Source organism: Cydia fagiglandana, chromosome 15, assembly GCF_963556715.1.
Source record: "Cydia fagiglandana chromosome 15, ilCydFagi1.1, whole genome shotgun sequence".
NCBI lineage: Eukaryota > Metazoa > Arthropoda > Insecta > Lepidoptera > Tortricidae > Cydia > Cydia fagiglandana.
Window position 1 is genome coordinate 12478349 of NC_085946.1, and position 15727 is coordinate 12494075.

At 37.7% G+C, this 15727-nt stretch overlaps 2 protein-coding genes across 4 annotated transcripts in view; one reads left to right on the forward strand and one right to left on the reverse strand.

Annotated features, from left to right (window-relative positions):
* Positions 1-746: 746 nt before the first annotated feature.
* LOC134671538 (uncharacterized) lies at positions 747-1721 on the reverse strand. The gene has a single exon (XM_063529398.1). The coding sequence runs from the start codon at positions 1719-1721 to the stop codon at positions 747-749; it is 975 nt and encodes a 324-aa protein (XP_063385468.1).
* An 8506-nt stretch (positions 1722-10227) lies between these two features.
* The window catches only part of LOC134671404 (amyloid-beta-like protein), a 215766-nt gene continuing 210266 nt past the window's right edge, over positions 10228-15727 (forward strand). For 2 of the 3 annotated variants that reach the window (XM_063529255.1, XM_063529256.1), the window contains exon 1: positions 10228-10381. In XM_063529255.1, coding sequence (XP_063385325.1) covers positions 10316-10381 — 66 coding nt within the window. In that variant the 5' untranslated portion in view covers positions 10228-10315. The remainder of the gene's footprint in view (positions 10382-15727) is intronic. The other variant, XM_063529257.1, reaches the window with a different exon arrangement.

Sequence of the window (15727 nt, forward strand, 5' to 3'; positions counted from 1 at the left end):
GCGGGTGGTGAGCATCAGGACGACTAATAGCAGAAGCTTCTGTTATTGAACATGACATATCTGATTGTACCAATACTAGATCAAGAATACGGCTAAGGTGATTGGTTATTTGATTCAACTGAGTGAGGCAGGTTCGAGCGATAAAGTCTGCTAGGAGGGTGTTTCTAGTGTTTCCTATTGATGTAGATGGCGTGGAACAGTGAAGCATATGAGTAGTAAGTTCTGGCGTGTTAAAGTCACCGATTATAATGTTTTGATCATTTTGTGTAGAAAGAACATTGGATTCATATAAGTTATATACTCTAGATAAGTCATCGTTAGAAAGATAGGACGGTAAATATACTACGCATAAGTTAAGGTTCTGTTTCTTTAGTTTTATACGTATCCATATGTCTTCGATAATGTCAGATTGCCAGTTAATTATTTGTTCAGAAATCAATGATTTTTTAACAGCTATTAATACTCCGCCACCGTGGGTTTTATTAAATCTTTTAAAGAAGTCGGGTGATCGGTCTCTTCTATAAACAGTATAACGTGGGTCAATAAATTCTGACGATGAAATAGAATTATCGAGCCAGGTTTCACACAGACATATTAAATCATAATCATAGGTTAAAATAGACTTGTATATATGCAATACTTTAGATCTCATACCTCGTATGTTTTGATAGTAAATACTAATACTGTTTGGAGAACTAGCCATAATATGAGTAAATAAAGATATTATTACTAACAAAAATTGCACTTTACTGAAGAGAATCCAGTGTCTGTTGGGTTTTGACGATTATATATCTTGAGTTATCGTCTTTACGCATAAATACTGATCCGTTTCTGACCCAGACGTATTTGTAAGAGAGTTCCGTAGCTTTCTTCCTCGCAGCCCAATGAAGAGTCTTATTCACCGGGGACAGATGCTCGGACACGTAGATAGGCACGGCGGGACCCCCGATGCCCAGTACTGACGAGTTGAGCTTCTGGTCCCTGGCCTTGGTCTTGTTGAAGCGCCCGACAGCCGACAGTAACTCGTCGCGGCAGCGTGTGCTGCGTAGTTTAGCGATAATAGTACGGGGCTTCTTGTTTTCCTTATTTTGACTGGCGACTCTGGTGCAGTGAAGGATATCGACGTCCGACATGCTGCAGGAGACTACCTCTGCGATGTGTTGTATTGTGTTTACTAGGTTCTCATTCTTGTCCTCGGGTATTCCTTGTATTTCTACATTGCAATCTCTCATATGCTGTTCTATTTGGTTGAGACGGTCTGTAAGGCCAGTAATCGTTGAAAGAAGCTCGTTGCGCTCACTGTTTAAAGTTTTTATATCATTATTTAAGGTCGTCATGGTGGGGTGAATATCATCGTATTGGTTGCTCATGAATGAAACAGAATCTTGCAACTTTTTCAGCTCTTCTTTAATAGGTGTTAGCTCTGCTTCAAGATGTTGGCGCAGAATTATTGGTAGCTCAGCGCGCAGGGCTTCCCTTACCTCATTTCTGATCATGGCTGAGAAGTCTGTATTCTCAAATGCTTTTTTAGGTGTGCCTGTGCGGTCGTGATTTGGTTGCTTGGTGCAGTTTTCGCATGTCCAGTTCGTTTTGTTTGTTTTCTTGTAGACTGCTGCAGTCACATTGACACAAAGGAAATGGAATAGTGAATCGCAACGAGTGCATATGAGCTTTTCTGCGGGCTTCACTGGCCTTTCACATTCACTACAGGTGTTAGACATATTGTAAATTATTAGGATAACAAGATCTTATATTCGCAAAAATAACGTCGTCGTTCAACAGTGCTAGTCAAAATTCGCGGAATTCACTCGGAGTTTCTAGGAAGTGGCCGTGGCGAACATCGAGTCCAAAAGAGCGTAAGCGCTGCAGGATTTCATACATCGTACGCGTTAATTTCAAACGGTCACTAGTATAGCGCGCGCTTTTGTATTGTCTTTTGTTTTCTGCAAATTGTACTTCAGGGCGACTTCTATTTGCACTTACACTAACTAATACACAAGCACTGTCTTATAAGGATTGTTTTGATATAAAATTCAAGTTCATCAATTCACTTTACACCAGTTAAAACTATTTTTGAAACGGAGAGGTAATGATAACGCGCGCGCGCGCGCGCTCCGTGAAGTTAATATGTAGTGTTGTCATGTTCACAGCTCCACCATCAGCCCATAACGGGAGTCGAGACGATCCCGAGGGCAGGACAGCCGGATGTAGTCGCCAGGGTTTCTTCAAGCAGCAACACAGCCAGTTCGAGCGCTGGCAACACGAACGGCGTCAATACCTGTTCCGGTGACGTCACATCGTCGTTAATAAAAACCCTGACGCAGCCAACGGAGCTCTCTCTTGCCAACCAGCCGTCGAGTTGTAAAGAAGTATCACATTAAGTATTACTTGTCTTGATTAGGTATAGGTTTTATCTAGCTATTGTTGCCTTTAGCTTTGTGTATCCATTATTAATAGTAACGTAACTACATAAATTATGATCTAATGTGCTGAGGTTGCTTACACGTTGCATTTAATAAGATAATTAATTAATGATTAAATATAATACTTGGCTTTAGTATTTCCACCCTGTTTAGCTGTAGGTTATTATGATGTAATAAAGAATATAATTTGGTATTCATCTTGTGTTTCTTTTATATCGTATCTTGGTGATGTCTAAAAGATATCTAATAGATGTCTATTTCAAAATCCGAATCGGGACCAATGTGTCATAACTACGTATAGGTATAGGTATGTAAATGCACGTCATCTTTTCATAAATCAATATCTAAGTTCAACCTTTAATTAAGTATTTTGCCCCAACGTTAAATAAAAAAAACACACACAGCGAGCTGGTAAAATGGAGACCCACGCTCTGTTTAGCCGTAAAATTATAATATCTTAAGGAAAACTTCTCATCTTTCAATCACTTGTAACAATAAATCATCGTCTTAAATTTTAATTATTCCTTATATTTTTAATTATACGAGAGCTAAATATAAATATACTTTATAAGCAAAATTTTACCAAGGTCAAAGTTTGTATTTTCCACCCATTTCGCGGCCATAACCTCAAATAGACAGACAGGCAGCGTGACGGAAAGGGCCCTAGGGGCGCATAAATCTGGCGTCAGTCTAAAAATACCCTAAAGGGGTGAAATACCAGCCCTGTAAGGGCTGTATCATGACTCATGCTACAGGTTAAAGCATGAATCATACAACTATGCTCATTTTCATCTATAGCAGGGGTTACCATTACCAAGCTTTTTTGGGAACTTGTTTTTTTTCGCTTTTACCTATCCTATGGTCTGGAGGCCTATGTTCAGCAGTGGACGTCTTATGGCTGAGATGCTGATGATGAACCCTATGGTGTGGCAGTGGGGTGTCATTGGATGGGTCTTCCAAAATGAATTATGGGTCATAAAGATCGCTCCGAAAGTAAAAAAGATGTGTCGCCTCCCCCTCTCTTACTCTTGAACCATGGGTAAAGTGTTATAAAAACTTTCAATGAAAATGCAATAAAGCCGTTTTTGAATTTACGCAAGAAGGATTTTCCTCTGACTAAAAAGACGAACGGCTCGATTCGGGAAATGAATTAGATCTCTACTAGACCTCAACAAGTTACGATATGGATAATTTAAAGATATTTGTAAGATAGATATGTCAAATTTGACGTTTCCGCGATTCTGGAGCTCCTCTTGAACGATTTCGAGAAGTTATGACTTAGATATCCAAGTCACATCTAGTCGATAAGTATCTATTGTAAATCTAGTTGATCTCTATATCGTCTCTAGATCTTGTGATTATCTCGTTTCCCGAATACGCGTGGTAGTAGCTTAGTGCTGCGAAGATACTCCCTTTATGTACATAATGTAAACATAGCCTCCCGTTCAAAGTTGCTTAGTATTGTATCTGACGGGTGACTATAGAACCCTATCTGAGCATGACCCGACATATGCTCTTAGCCGGTTTTCAGTTTCGAGTTTCGGTTTATAATATGGTAATATTGGTAATATAATAGCTAGTAGGCTAGTAGCTATGTTCAAAGCGAATATCGTTAACTCATAAACCTTTAACTCACTTTTACGCTTTTGAAATTTGATACATATCATTAACCAGTAAAGGTCGCTTTTGCGTTGTACATTAAATCGTAAGAAACTTGTGGAATTGGATAGTCGATAAGGTCGAAAATGGTTTGCAGTGGCACTAGGTCTTAATTGATTTGTAACCGGCCGGAGTGTTTGCGTTACTCGATTTGATTGGTTTGCCGAATCAGTGGATGTCAACTGAATGAGGGATGCATTTACATAGGCCGTCTAGTGTCAATCTTGGTCTGCAAGTAACATGTCAATTAAGTGGTTGGCTAACGAGCTCAAATTGCGGTATTTGATCAAACTTTTGAATGCAATTTACCTTGGTAGTCGGCAATGTAACCTTAATTGCATGCAAGTTCTTGCTAGTCTACGTTTCGCTTAAAAGCATACGTTTCGCATATAAGCGCAATTAATTTTCATACTTACGTATACAGTACCATAATTATTTATATTGAGATTAAGTTTATGTTACGTAATATAATTATATGAGTTAGATTGTATGTATCTCTGACTTCCCTTCAATAGCGATTATATTCAGAATATCATGCAGTTTTTTATGTTAGCGGCAGTATAGTCATAGCCAACACTAAGCCTAGTTTAGGAACCTTAATTCTTATTAAAAATTCCCTTTGGGTAAGAGCTAGTAGCTAGCCTAAGTTCTAACCTCTGGATCGCCGGGCGTTTGGCCGTCGAACCGTAGCCTACCTAATATAAATAATATTTTAGGTAGGTAGGTACCGCAAATTATTTCACGACTACTTATTCTAGAAGGCAATTTATCTAAAATGGGCACGATACAGTAAAACTTTTGTGTTAAAAGGCTGAACCGGTGGATAAAAACCTCTTAGAGCCGGGAGAAATAATAATTACAGTTTACCAAAATCAAAATGTGGTGTGCATACCTACGGTTATTAGCAAAGATATACATACTTGATAAGGCAAATCTTGTAGAAAAAGGCGCGAAATTCAAATTTTCTATTCGCGCCTACATTTAAATTTGCCATATTTTTCTACTGACAAGATTTGCTTGACCAAGTATAGTTAAAATCGTCGGGTGACAAGCAAAAGTCAGTAACTAATAACATCATTGAAATTATTGGACAATAAACCGTGTTACACGTGTAATAAAGTGCATTGTTACTTTAATTTTTTGATAGTACTTAATGACTTTTGCTTGTCACTATTATTATGGTGGGGCAGAGTCTACTGTTCATATGAAATTCAGCAAAGCAACGCTGAATTGAATCTAAATGGGCTTTTAAGCAATTATTTAATTTTGCTGTTTTATTCTGCGACTTCGATGTATCACATCAAAACATACTCTCTTGCGACCTGTTTGAAAATGTGCCCTAAATTGTGCCTTACATGACACACGCATGTTAATCAACAGATTTCCATGGCACTTTTAAAAGCCCTTCGACCCCTGGGACGATGGGCCTTCCATTAAGACAATTATGCTTGGGTTATTTTAATCCCTCACGTTTTAGGCTTACCGAGTTTACCTAATGAAAATATTGCTGTTGCATGCGCTTCGGCGAATTTCGGGATTGGTTAGTAGAAATGTATTGGATAAACCTCAAAGCTTCTAAAGCCGATTGCTAAACATGTTTTGCGAAGTAATTTATAGTTAATGCGACACAGATCCGAGCACGTCCATGTCCAAGTTTTTCCCAACTGTAATGACTAGTGATCGGTAATCTTTTTACTTTTTAAGGCTGTTTTGAGTAAGAGAAATCGGCAAGGCCAATTTGAGCTAGATTGATTTCTTAATTCGAGTTTATTACCATTTCATTTAATGTTGCTTGTTTCTTTTACTCTTGTTTAAAAGTTTAAACAACAATTGTCCCCATTTAACTTAACTATAATAGGTACTTACACTGCCGTAAGAATGAAATGTTTTATTGATATGGTTTTGTCGCTCCTGTTTCCTCTCTCCAATTAAACAATGTTGCAAGTATTCAAGTTTATTAGTTTGTTTTCTAAACAAAGATCGAAATAGTTATTTACGATACAAGTGCGGTAAAGAAGAAATCGACACGAGTTGCGAATTACCTATTCGCACGTGTATCGTACAACGTTTTACAGTACATATGGCCTTTTAATCTTTTGACATACGCATTAAAAGTGCTATTTTACGCACTAGCGCGGGAAAATAGGTATATGTACCTACTGTAAAATAACTTTATAGTTGTTTACCACACGCCAAAGCAATGTCCTTTCCATGGCTTCCTAATCGCGATAGTACCTACCGTAACACGATCGCTCTCTTTTATACCTACCTATTTGGTTAAAATGAGAACTTAAGAAATCACTCGGGGACGTGTCGCATATCCTCTTGATTTAGGTAGCTATCTGCATATGACATTCCGTTTGTTGAACTTACATTCATACTTAATTCACGTCTTACGGAATCGGTTCTTTATTCTGTTGATTACATGCACTGTCAAACAATTTTGATAAGGAGTTGTCTATGTGTTCTACTTAGAGTACCATTTTGCTGATATGCTTACTTAAAGTACCTACCATTTTGCTGATATTGTACCTCCCCCTTTATCTTGTTATTTTTTAAATAAAGGAATTTCGTCATTTTTTGAGTCAACTGAAACTCTAAAGTATTAGTGCCAACCTTCCAAGTCATAAAATATGTTCCAAAGGCACCTCGTTGCACTCGCGTCGATACCGCAGTATTAAACCCTCGTCCGATGCTCGGCCAGACAGCGTACGTTCCAGAAATTTCCATAACGGTGACGTCACGCGAGGGGTGTTTTTGAATTGATGGAGTGTGACTCAGGAAATATCGATATACATATGTTACTGAATACTTGGTATAGTTTACGTCTACGCCTAACCTTTGAAGACTTCAGGGGAAACGATGAGTTAATGAGTTGATTGACTTTTTACATTCAACGTGGCTTAGTACCTACTGTGCATATCTCCTTAGAAATCGACTAAATTTTGATTTTGAGTAAAGTAGGTACTTACTGTGCTATAACTTTTTCATTTAAAATTGTTGGAGAATGTGTTGAGATTGACCCTTTTTTCAGCTTTAAAGTAGGTATGACCATAAAATTAAAAAAATTGTGAAAAAATACCCTCGTTTTTCCTTGGATTCTTTAAATGCTGTGACTGACTTGAACTTACAGATGATGCAGGATGCAGGTGGTCGTTGATAAGGAAGCACCAAAATTTTAAATATTTTCTATATTTGTTTTAAAAATTTTACGTTTCCACTAAGACGTATTTATAGGAAGGGAGGTCAGCTTAAACTTAAGTTGGGAGAAATGCAGGATGAAAGTTTCTTAAAAAAAAGGGTTCGTCCCCATTTGTTTGAAGAACGGGATATTGGGAGTTAATAGTCCTTATCCTAACACAATAACTTTTTTAAAACTGTGTAATAGAAAAAAGAAGCAGTAAATTATGATAATCTTTATTAATAACATCTAGCTTATAAAATGTATGTAATATTTAAGGTAAAAATTTATCACTTCATTTTTTATATCCCTCTTTAAAAAATTCACGGCAAGTTGTTTTCATCGTGATATATTATGTTTGCATAATTTTATTTTTATCATACTCCTTGCTACATACAATCTTGGGGCGCGTGTATTTACATAACAAATAAATTTGCGACGAAAGAAAATAAGGGTTCGCTTCCCCTCCGAGCGTCTCGAAGGACTTGGCTCAGTTTTCCCTAGGCGGTCGTGATACTCACGTTATCCAGTATAAGCGAGCTCTCCCAGTAGACTTAGTTGTTATGGAACCGAAGGTCAGTGTTACACTGGTCGTTATGAGTGTTAGATTCGCCTACACTTGAGAAGCAATGGAAATGCACGACTCGCTCTTCGCTTACTCGATTTCGTTTTGCGTTGTAATTTGAACTTTAATTCGATGTCAGTAAAGTACGGTTTAAATGGCGCCTGATAAGAGGTTGTCTTTGGATTTGTTGTTAAAATGGTTGCAGTTTCAGAATGGTGACACGTTAAAATCAAAGGCCAAGTTTGGAGATCAAAGATCGAACGGGGATTTTGGGAATTGGAATGCAAATCTAAATTGTCTTAAGTTTTAGTCATTGGTGTTATTATAGATTAATTCTTGAGGGAGTTAGGTAAGTACCTTGGTATAATTTTACTTGTAATCGCTATTTTTAAATAGAATTAACATTGTCGACATAAAACATTTGTCTGTGGTGGGTATTCCTACAAACTATAACATTGTGGAGTATTTACTTATGTACATATAGTATAGGCTGAATCACGAAAGCTGGAGTAAAATTTCAAAAGGTCCGCACTTAATGAATCATTCTAACATAGTAGTTGTATAGCTGTGGTGGCCAAATAAATAGGGCGTCAGAGGGGGTGGTTTTCGAAAATTTTAGGAAATTTTCAAATGATTTCACATGAATCAAAGGAAACTTTCATTTTAGAAATTGAAAATTTAGATTCCCATGAAAATTCCAATAAAAGTAAGAGTTTCCAAAATTTTTCCGTGTGGAAAATTCGCTATTTTGGAAACTCTCCAATGGCACATCAGTACGTTAATGTACACAAGTAATGGTTAGATACCAACATAAAGAGATGACGTCCCATGAAAGCCGGTGGTTGTGGTTCCAAGCCGCAGGATGTATGGCACGCATCAAATGCATGCAGTGCCAAGCCAAACACCAAACTCTAATATATGCGTCGGACTGGCGGCAGGCGTATTATTTTACGAGTGGAGCATATTTGGTTTTCGACATTTGACTTTGTAGGGCTATTTGAATCTAGATTCGGTAGAGTTGCAAAATGAATTCCTTGACGCACGTGCAATTGTATGTACATGTGCATATATTATATGTATTTATCCCTCGATTTGTATAGGTATTTAGAGTATCCATAGTGATTTGTACATAGATGCTTTAGAAAATTTTCACAACAATAATAAAATTATGCTTCCGTGATGTTCACAGTGGTTATATTACTTATATTTTAACTGTGCGAAGGACCACCTATCTCATAGTTACAACTTGAATATGAACTAGATTGGCAACTTACGAGTGCAGTCAGCCAAGAAAGTGGTTTACCACTTTTCGACTCTATCAATCAGATAATAGAGTCGAAAAGTGGTAAACCACTTTCTTGGCTGACTGTACAACGGTTACAACCCTCTCTCTCTCTCTTATGATTGAAAACTCTTTGTGAGCTTTATTGTAAGACTTGTTGAATTTGTCATAATAGTTATTGCTACATTTATGTCTAATTGACAAACTGGCCTTAGTGGCCTTCCTAAAAATGTTATTGGAATTAGACAGGCTTCTTTAGGAAGCTACCAGGAAAATGCTAAGATGAGAAAGACGGACGGGAGTCGCCCATGTAGCACCTTACTCCTTTTTAATAAGGCGAAAAGTGTAAACATAGCTTTGAGGTCGACTGTACCCCGAGACTGTACCTATGTGCAAATTGTGCATATGTTGGAAACGCCGTCTTGAAGTTGGCTGATTTCAATATGCTGATTCAGCCTTAACTAAGCAAGCCTATTGTTCCATTTTCCACTGGGCAATCCTGGTTTCTGTTTCTTGATATTAGGTACATAGGTATTAGATGTGCTTAGCCGTTGACTAGTATCATAACTATCATAAGCTGAGAGCCCGTGTGTTATTTTTCACGTTGCCAGGTAATTAACTTCATGATATAGGTAGCATCAATTTAAAATTAACCCTTGAATGTTAGCAAGACAATGTTTAATTTCGTATTCCATATCCAATCATTTCATTTTTCCCCTAACGTCATTCAGGGTGACTCATTGCATTTAATTTGCACATACATGCTCCCACTCTCGCAAGTCGCACTCCCACTCAAAAATATCATTCTGTCTGCTGTCGTGCAGTTAGTGGGCAGTGAGAATTGAGTTAACACGTCGCTATCAATTTGTCCGTGCCGTGTAGGTGCTCTATCACACTCGAAATTCGCATCGCTTGTCAAAAACTGATGCATCATCATCGGGAAATCCGGACAAAGCCAGACCAAGACAACATTCGGGTATAGTGCTTACGCGAGCGGCAGTGCGCGTGCGTTATCCTCCCACGTGCGTCTCTTTCCCTCCCCGGGCGCACGTGCCCCGTCCCTCTCACTCCCAGAGGGTCGATCTATACGACGCTAGGTACGACTACGGCATGGTGCTGTACCGTCGTTAGTACGCAGGTTTCTCGCGTCAGACTTAAACGCCAGTCGGCAGTTTGGTAACGGAACGCTCCCCGCGGCCGCAATAATGTCGCGCGCCGTGCTTTTTATTAGTGTTTTTACCATATTTTTGGACGTCCTCCATGCTGGCCAGGTGAGTCCACACCAGTCCTACCCTTATTATGTGTATTTTCTACGTAATTCTGTGTCGGCGAATACCGAGGCCACTAAGTCGAAAATCGATTGGACGCGTTCGAATTTGTTTTCATGTCGGGTATAAAATAGTAGCTGAAAGGAGTCGAACGATTGATAGAGACGCGTCGGGCGTAAAACCTTGTATTATAACAGCGCTATTTAAGAATTTTGGTGATTTTTTTATAACATACATAAAACAGATTGCGTAACTGTAAAAAAACATATGCCATTGAACAATTTGCGATTCTTTACGCACTTTTTATTAATGATGAGCATGGTTAACTATTATGTCCTTGCATAATAAGCATTATAGCAATTATCGCGATTAAATTAACGCAACCATTCAACTTCAATTAGCAAATTCTGTTGAAATTTTAATGAACAATAAAACAGTTTATATTCTCATGTTTACTTTTGGTTTGTTAATCTATCTACTTATATTATACTATTATTTATAAACGAAGCGTTTTTTTGCAAATCAATTTAAAGATACCGTTGTTCATTAACAAATACTTATTACAAGACAAATCGTTAACTACAAAGTTTAGCGAGCTTTTTAAACATCATGTTTATACTAAGTTTATAAATATATTTCAGACATCAAACGTTTTTTATGTGTAAACTGTGTCCAAAACGTCAGCAGTGTTAGCACTTTCTACGCTAACGTTAACTGCCCGGCATTCATCGGGCCGTAAAGCGTAAAACCCAGCGATGGGCAATATTTGACAATGCTTACAGGGTAGAACAATAGCTTTCTTTATAGCGCTATATATTTAATGCTATCGTATCATTTAACTGCTAACGAGATCTTTGGTTACGAAACGGGAGGGCTGGTTGCTTTCAACAGTAAGATTTATTGTTTTACTTGATTTATTGTTAAACCAAATCACAGTAAAAATTAAAAAAAAAATTGAGACATTCCTAAATAATTGTTACTATTACAAAATGATTTGTTTTTGACAAGCAAGTACCTATCTGTCATTTCTTTAAACATTTAACTTATATACTCCGTGTTAGGTACAATTTTAACCCTTAAACCAGGCTGACATTTCAAAATAGACAATCGAATATCAGTCTTACTCATGGAAAATAGAACACAATATGTTTGAAGTGCCGTATATGGTATATCACTTAGCCTAATAAAGGGTTAACGGTTAGTAACGTTGTTATGCAAAAATACCACTAAAAGGTATAACCAGTCAAATAACCGTTCTTCAAAAACTACATAAGCAGCCAAGAATCGAATAACCTCCCTAAAAACTAGAACCTTGTGGTTTCACAAGACTTACAAGCTTGATAATTCTATTACGGGCTCATGAGGCTGTAAATGAAGCTTGGGGAGGAACGCTGCCAAGTCTTTTAGTCTGTAAGCACCCTCTTAGCCTCGCGTGTCTTGGCTCAACTAATTTATTGTCTTTCTACTGCGAGATTAAAGGCAGCTGGAGCTTTTTACGTAATAGACAGTTTGTACTAACTTTATTATCTTTATTTATCATTCTTCTTAGGCTAGGTCATTTATAATATGAATATAAAAGTAAAATATAAAAACACTTACAAAACAATAAAAAATACATAATACACATTATAAAAAACCTAACCTAGGGTGCCGCCGGCAGCGGGGCAGGGCCCAAGCTGCTGGTGGTCAGGGCCGCAGAGTGAGGAACCGACGTACTATACGCGCCGTGTCCAAAATTACCGCCTTCTGCATCTGACCCTTGATCCAGCCACCCAGCGAGAGTCTCTCTAGGTGTTGGTCGAGACTCTTCGCTATGAGACCGTTCGCTGACACGACTATCGGAACAATGATCGTCGAGTCAACATCCCACATGGCGGTAATCTCATGAGCTAAGTCTAGGTACTTGCTGGACTTGTCCTTCTCGGCCTTCACGAGATTCTCATCATACTAACTTTATTATTACGAAATTGAGAAAAGAGGCTTTTTGCTTTAAGTCTGCTAAAAAAGTCTATATGCATGCATCGGGTCCGGCCATATGATTAAGTCGAGTTTTGGGGAACGGGAGTTTTTCTTTTTTGTTTTTCGAAGAAGTGTGATATTGAAGACCTCGTTAGCGTGAAAGCAGTATATGAGCTCGCAATATGTATGAAATTGGTATAGTAACAGCACCAGTCATGGGACATTTAAGAGGAAATTTGGAGTATTTATGATATTTCCCTTATACATGTAAATGGTCTACCGCTTAGCGTGTTAAAAGATGAAAGTCCTATCCGTCTTTCATGTTTTAGGCGTGTTGTATCAAAGATACTGCAATTAGTTTCCACATATTTAACAAATTAAAACTATGCTTTTTTTCTCCAGTCATGGACACTAAAGTTCCAGTAATGGGCCCCCGGTAATGGACGTGGCTCCAGTAATGGGCCCCCTATAATGGACATTGCTCTATCAGTATAAAATATTGAAATGGGGAATAAATTACGGCAAAATAAAACAATTTTTGGTATAAGCTTTTATCGCTGAATGTATTTTTCTTTCCACAGCCAATTATTATTGTATTAGATCCATCGAGACAATTCTAATATACCCTAACACAATTAGTTAGGGTTTAATGCGATAAAGTTCCCATGGCCACCTCCTGTCTCCATCATCAGATCAGGTCCATGTTATCATAATATTGCGTTATCATCCGATTTGCATACTTAATTACGTACTTACACAAAATTTCAACTGAATCGGAAATCGAAAAGTGGCTCAAATTCAGCTACCAAGATTGGACCCTCACTAACTAACAGGGCAAGTTAAATAAAAGTTTGGGAAAACGATATTAATTTATCCGAAGTCCGAGAATACCTCCTGATTGACATATTTCTTAACTACATTTTATTTCTGTATTGTTTAAACATGAAATTATGGCATAGCAAGCATCATTCTCTCATTTGTCCCATCATAGGAGGTACGCAGTTTTACAGCTCCTATAATGAAATTGGGCCAAATACCACTATTTTTTTACATCTGTGGAGTCACAACATAGTGTATTGTTATACCTTATCTCATGGTAAATGCAATTAACAAAACACATTCTAGTTTTCATCAAGTATTAATTAATTAAAATTTTATAAATTAACTCTCCTCTCTTAGCGAAGTTGTTAAGAATTCGTAGTGGTATTTTTTTTCAGTGACACGACAACTTTTAGGTTGACGCCAATTTCTTAAAAAACAACCAAATTTAATAAAACTTCAAACTGAAACAGCTCTAAGACTCTTATTTATGATAATATACAGCCAGTGTTTATAAACTACTTTTAGATACTTATTTTAGAGGAATTATGTTTTTTTATCCCATTACTGGGTTCCACGTCCATTATAGGGTCCACTACTATATATATCCTAAAGAGTTTTTGGATATACCTAATAAAAAACAATAAGAAGCCAATGCATTATGACGAATATCTAATTATTTACAAGATTTGATTAGACATGCCATTTGTATTTAAAATTTTATGGACAAATATAAAAGCTACAAGACATTGAGGAGGACATAAAACTACCTAAGCTTCTACAAACTCGATAATTCTATCGAGCACTCCTGGGGTTGCAATGCCTAGGAGCATTGCCAACTAAACACCAAGTACAACCGAATGTTGTCAAGTATAACCAAGTGTTACCAAGTCAAGGAACCCTCGTCCGTGTTAGCGACGTAATTTATTACTTGTGTGGAAGTTAGCGCGATTTCTTTCGGGTCGCAAAAGAGGAAAACAATGAGAAACAAATGCGCAATGCGTAAAAATACTTTGTGAAGTGCTCGCAGCATGTAGATTAGGAGTTTCAAGTTTTGGATGATGTTCTCAAAACATTTTGTGCTCGGTTGTTTCTTGTTTATGTTAAAAATACGGTTATCTCTGATCTGTTGGATTTAATATAGTACAGTCAGCAACAGAAGTTGCTATGCGGGCTAGGTGTTCACAATGATCTTGACGCGACCTTATTGTTAAAAGAATAAGCTTACTAACTTCTGCTGCTGACTGTACAATACCATGTCCTTATCTACTTACTGAAAGTCAAAGTGCAAATCGATCTTGACAGTTAATTATAATGTTGAGTGAAATTTCAACCATCGTATGAAAAAAATGAAAGGCTAATTTTTTCTGTAGATAGACAGCAAAGTAAGCTAAGAGCGCTGATTGGTTTAGCGGTAAGAAGCTTGTGAATTTTAATCCGGAGGTCGCTGGCTCAAACCCCGGCTCGTACCAATGAATTTTTCGGAACTTATGTACGAAATATAATTTGATATGTACCAGTCGCTGAAGTCGGTGAAGGAAAACATCATAAGAAAACCGAAATAATCCTAATAAGGCCTAGTTTCCCCTCTGGGCTGGAAGGTCAGATGGCAGTCGCTTTCGTAAAAACTAGTGCCTACTTCAATTCTTGGGATTCTTTGTCAAGCGGACCTCAGGCTCCCATGAGCTGTGACAAAATGCCGGGCTAACGCGAGGAAGAACGAGGCAGCAAAGTAAGCGAATAAATTTGTTTTATTAAAATACTGCGAACGTGCAAAAATAGAAAAGATATAAAAGAATCGTCATAATGCGGCTAAGAAACTACAGTGATACAGCAGACCATAAAAATTGACGCAGGGAATACTGGCTACTGCTGCCAAGTGGAACGCCTAGGTAGCCTACTTACTGCGTTCCCCTTGGAGCTATAAAAATCTTAACTTCTGACTTCAAATTTTCTAGTAGGTGGAACAAATGTTTTGTACCGCTAAAGCATTTGAGCTCATCCAATATTTCGACTTTTCCCTCTGTGTGCCAATGATTGGCACCCTTTTGATGGGTTCTAGTCTAGTAAGTTACCTATTGAACGTAAAAGAAAATATCAGTGTACGGCGCCCATTTTTTACAGTATTGAAATGCGGTTCAACGTATCAATTATGAAAGGGACGCTGCTATCAATTCACTGATATATGTAGTGATATCTTACTACTGTGACCAACAGGTGGAAACATTTCAATGAGGTGGACGCATCAAAGACACGTCGGTCCTCTACAACTTTACATGAATGCACAAGGAAATCGAGAATTTTCATAGATTTTTCGGAGAGGTTTTGTGAAACTGGACGTGACACCAGCGAACACTCCAATATTCCATCTTCAAACAAAACTGACTTAATTTAGATCCGGTTGCATCGATTGCTTACTATAATACAATTTAGCAAACGCTTTAATAGTCACTTTAACTGTTTGCTGCAAGCTGCAATGCAACCAACCTCAATATTTGCTTGAGCTTTGTTACTGAACATTTAGTTCCGAATGAATTTGATCTCATAGGAATTCCTGATAAGCTGGAGATA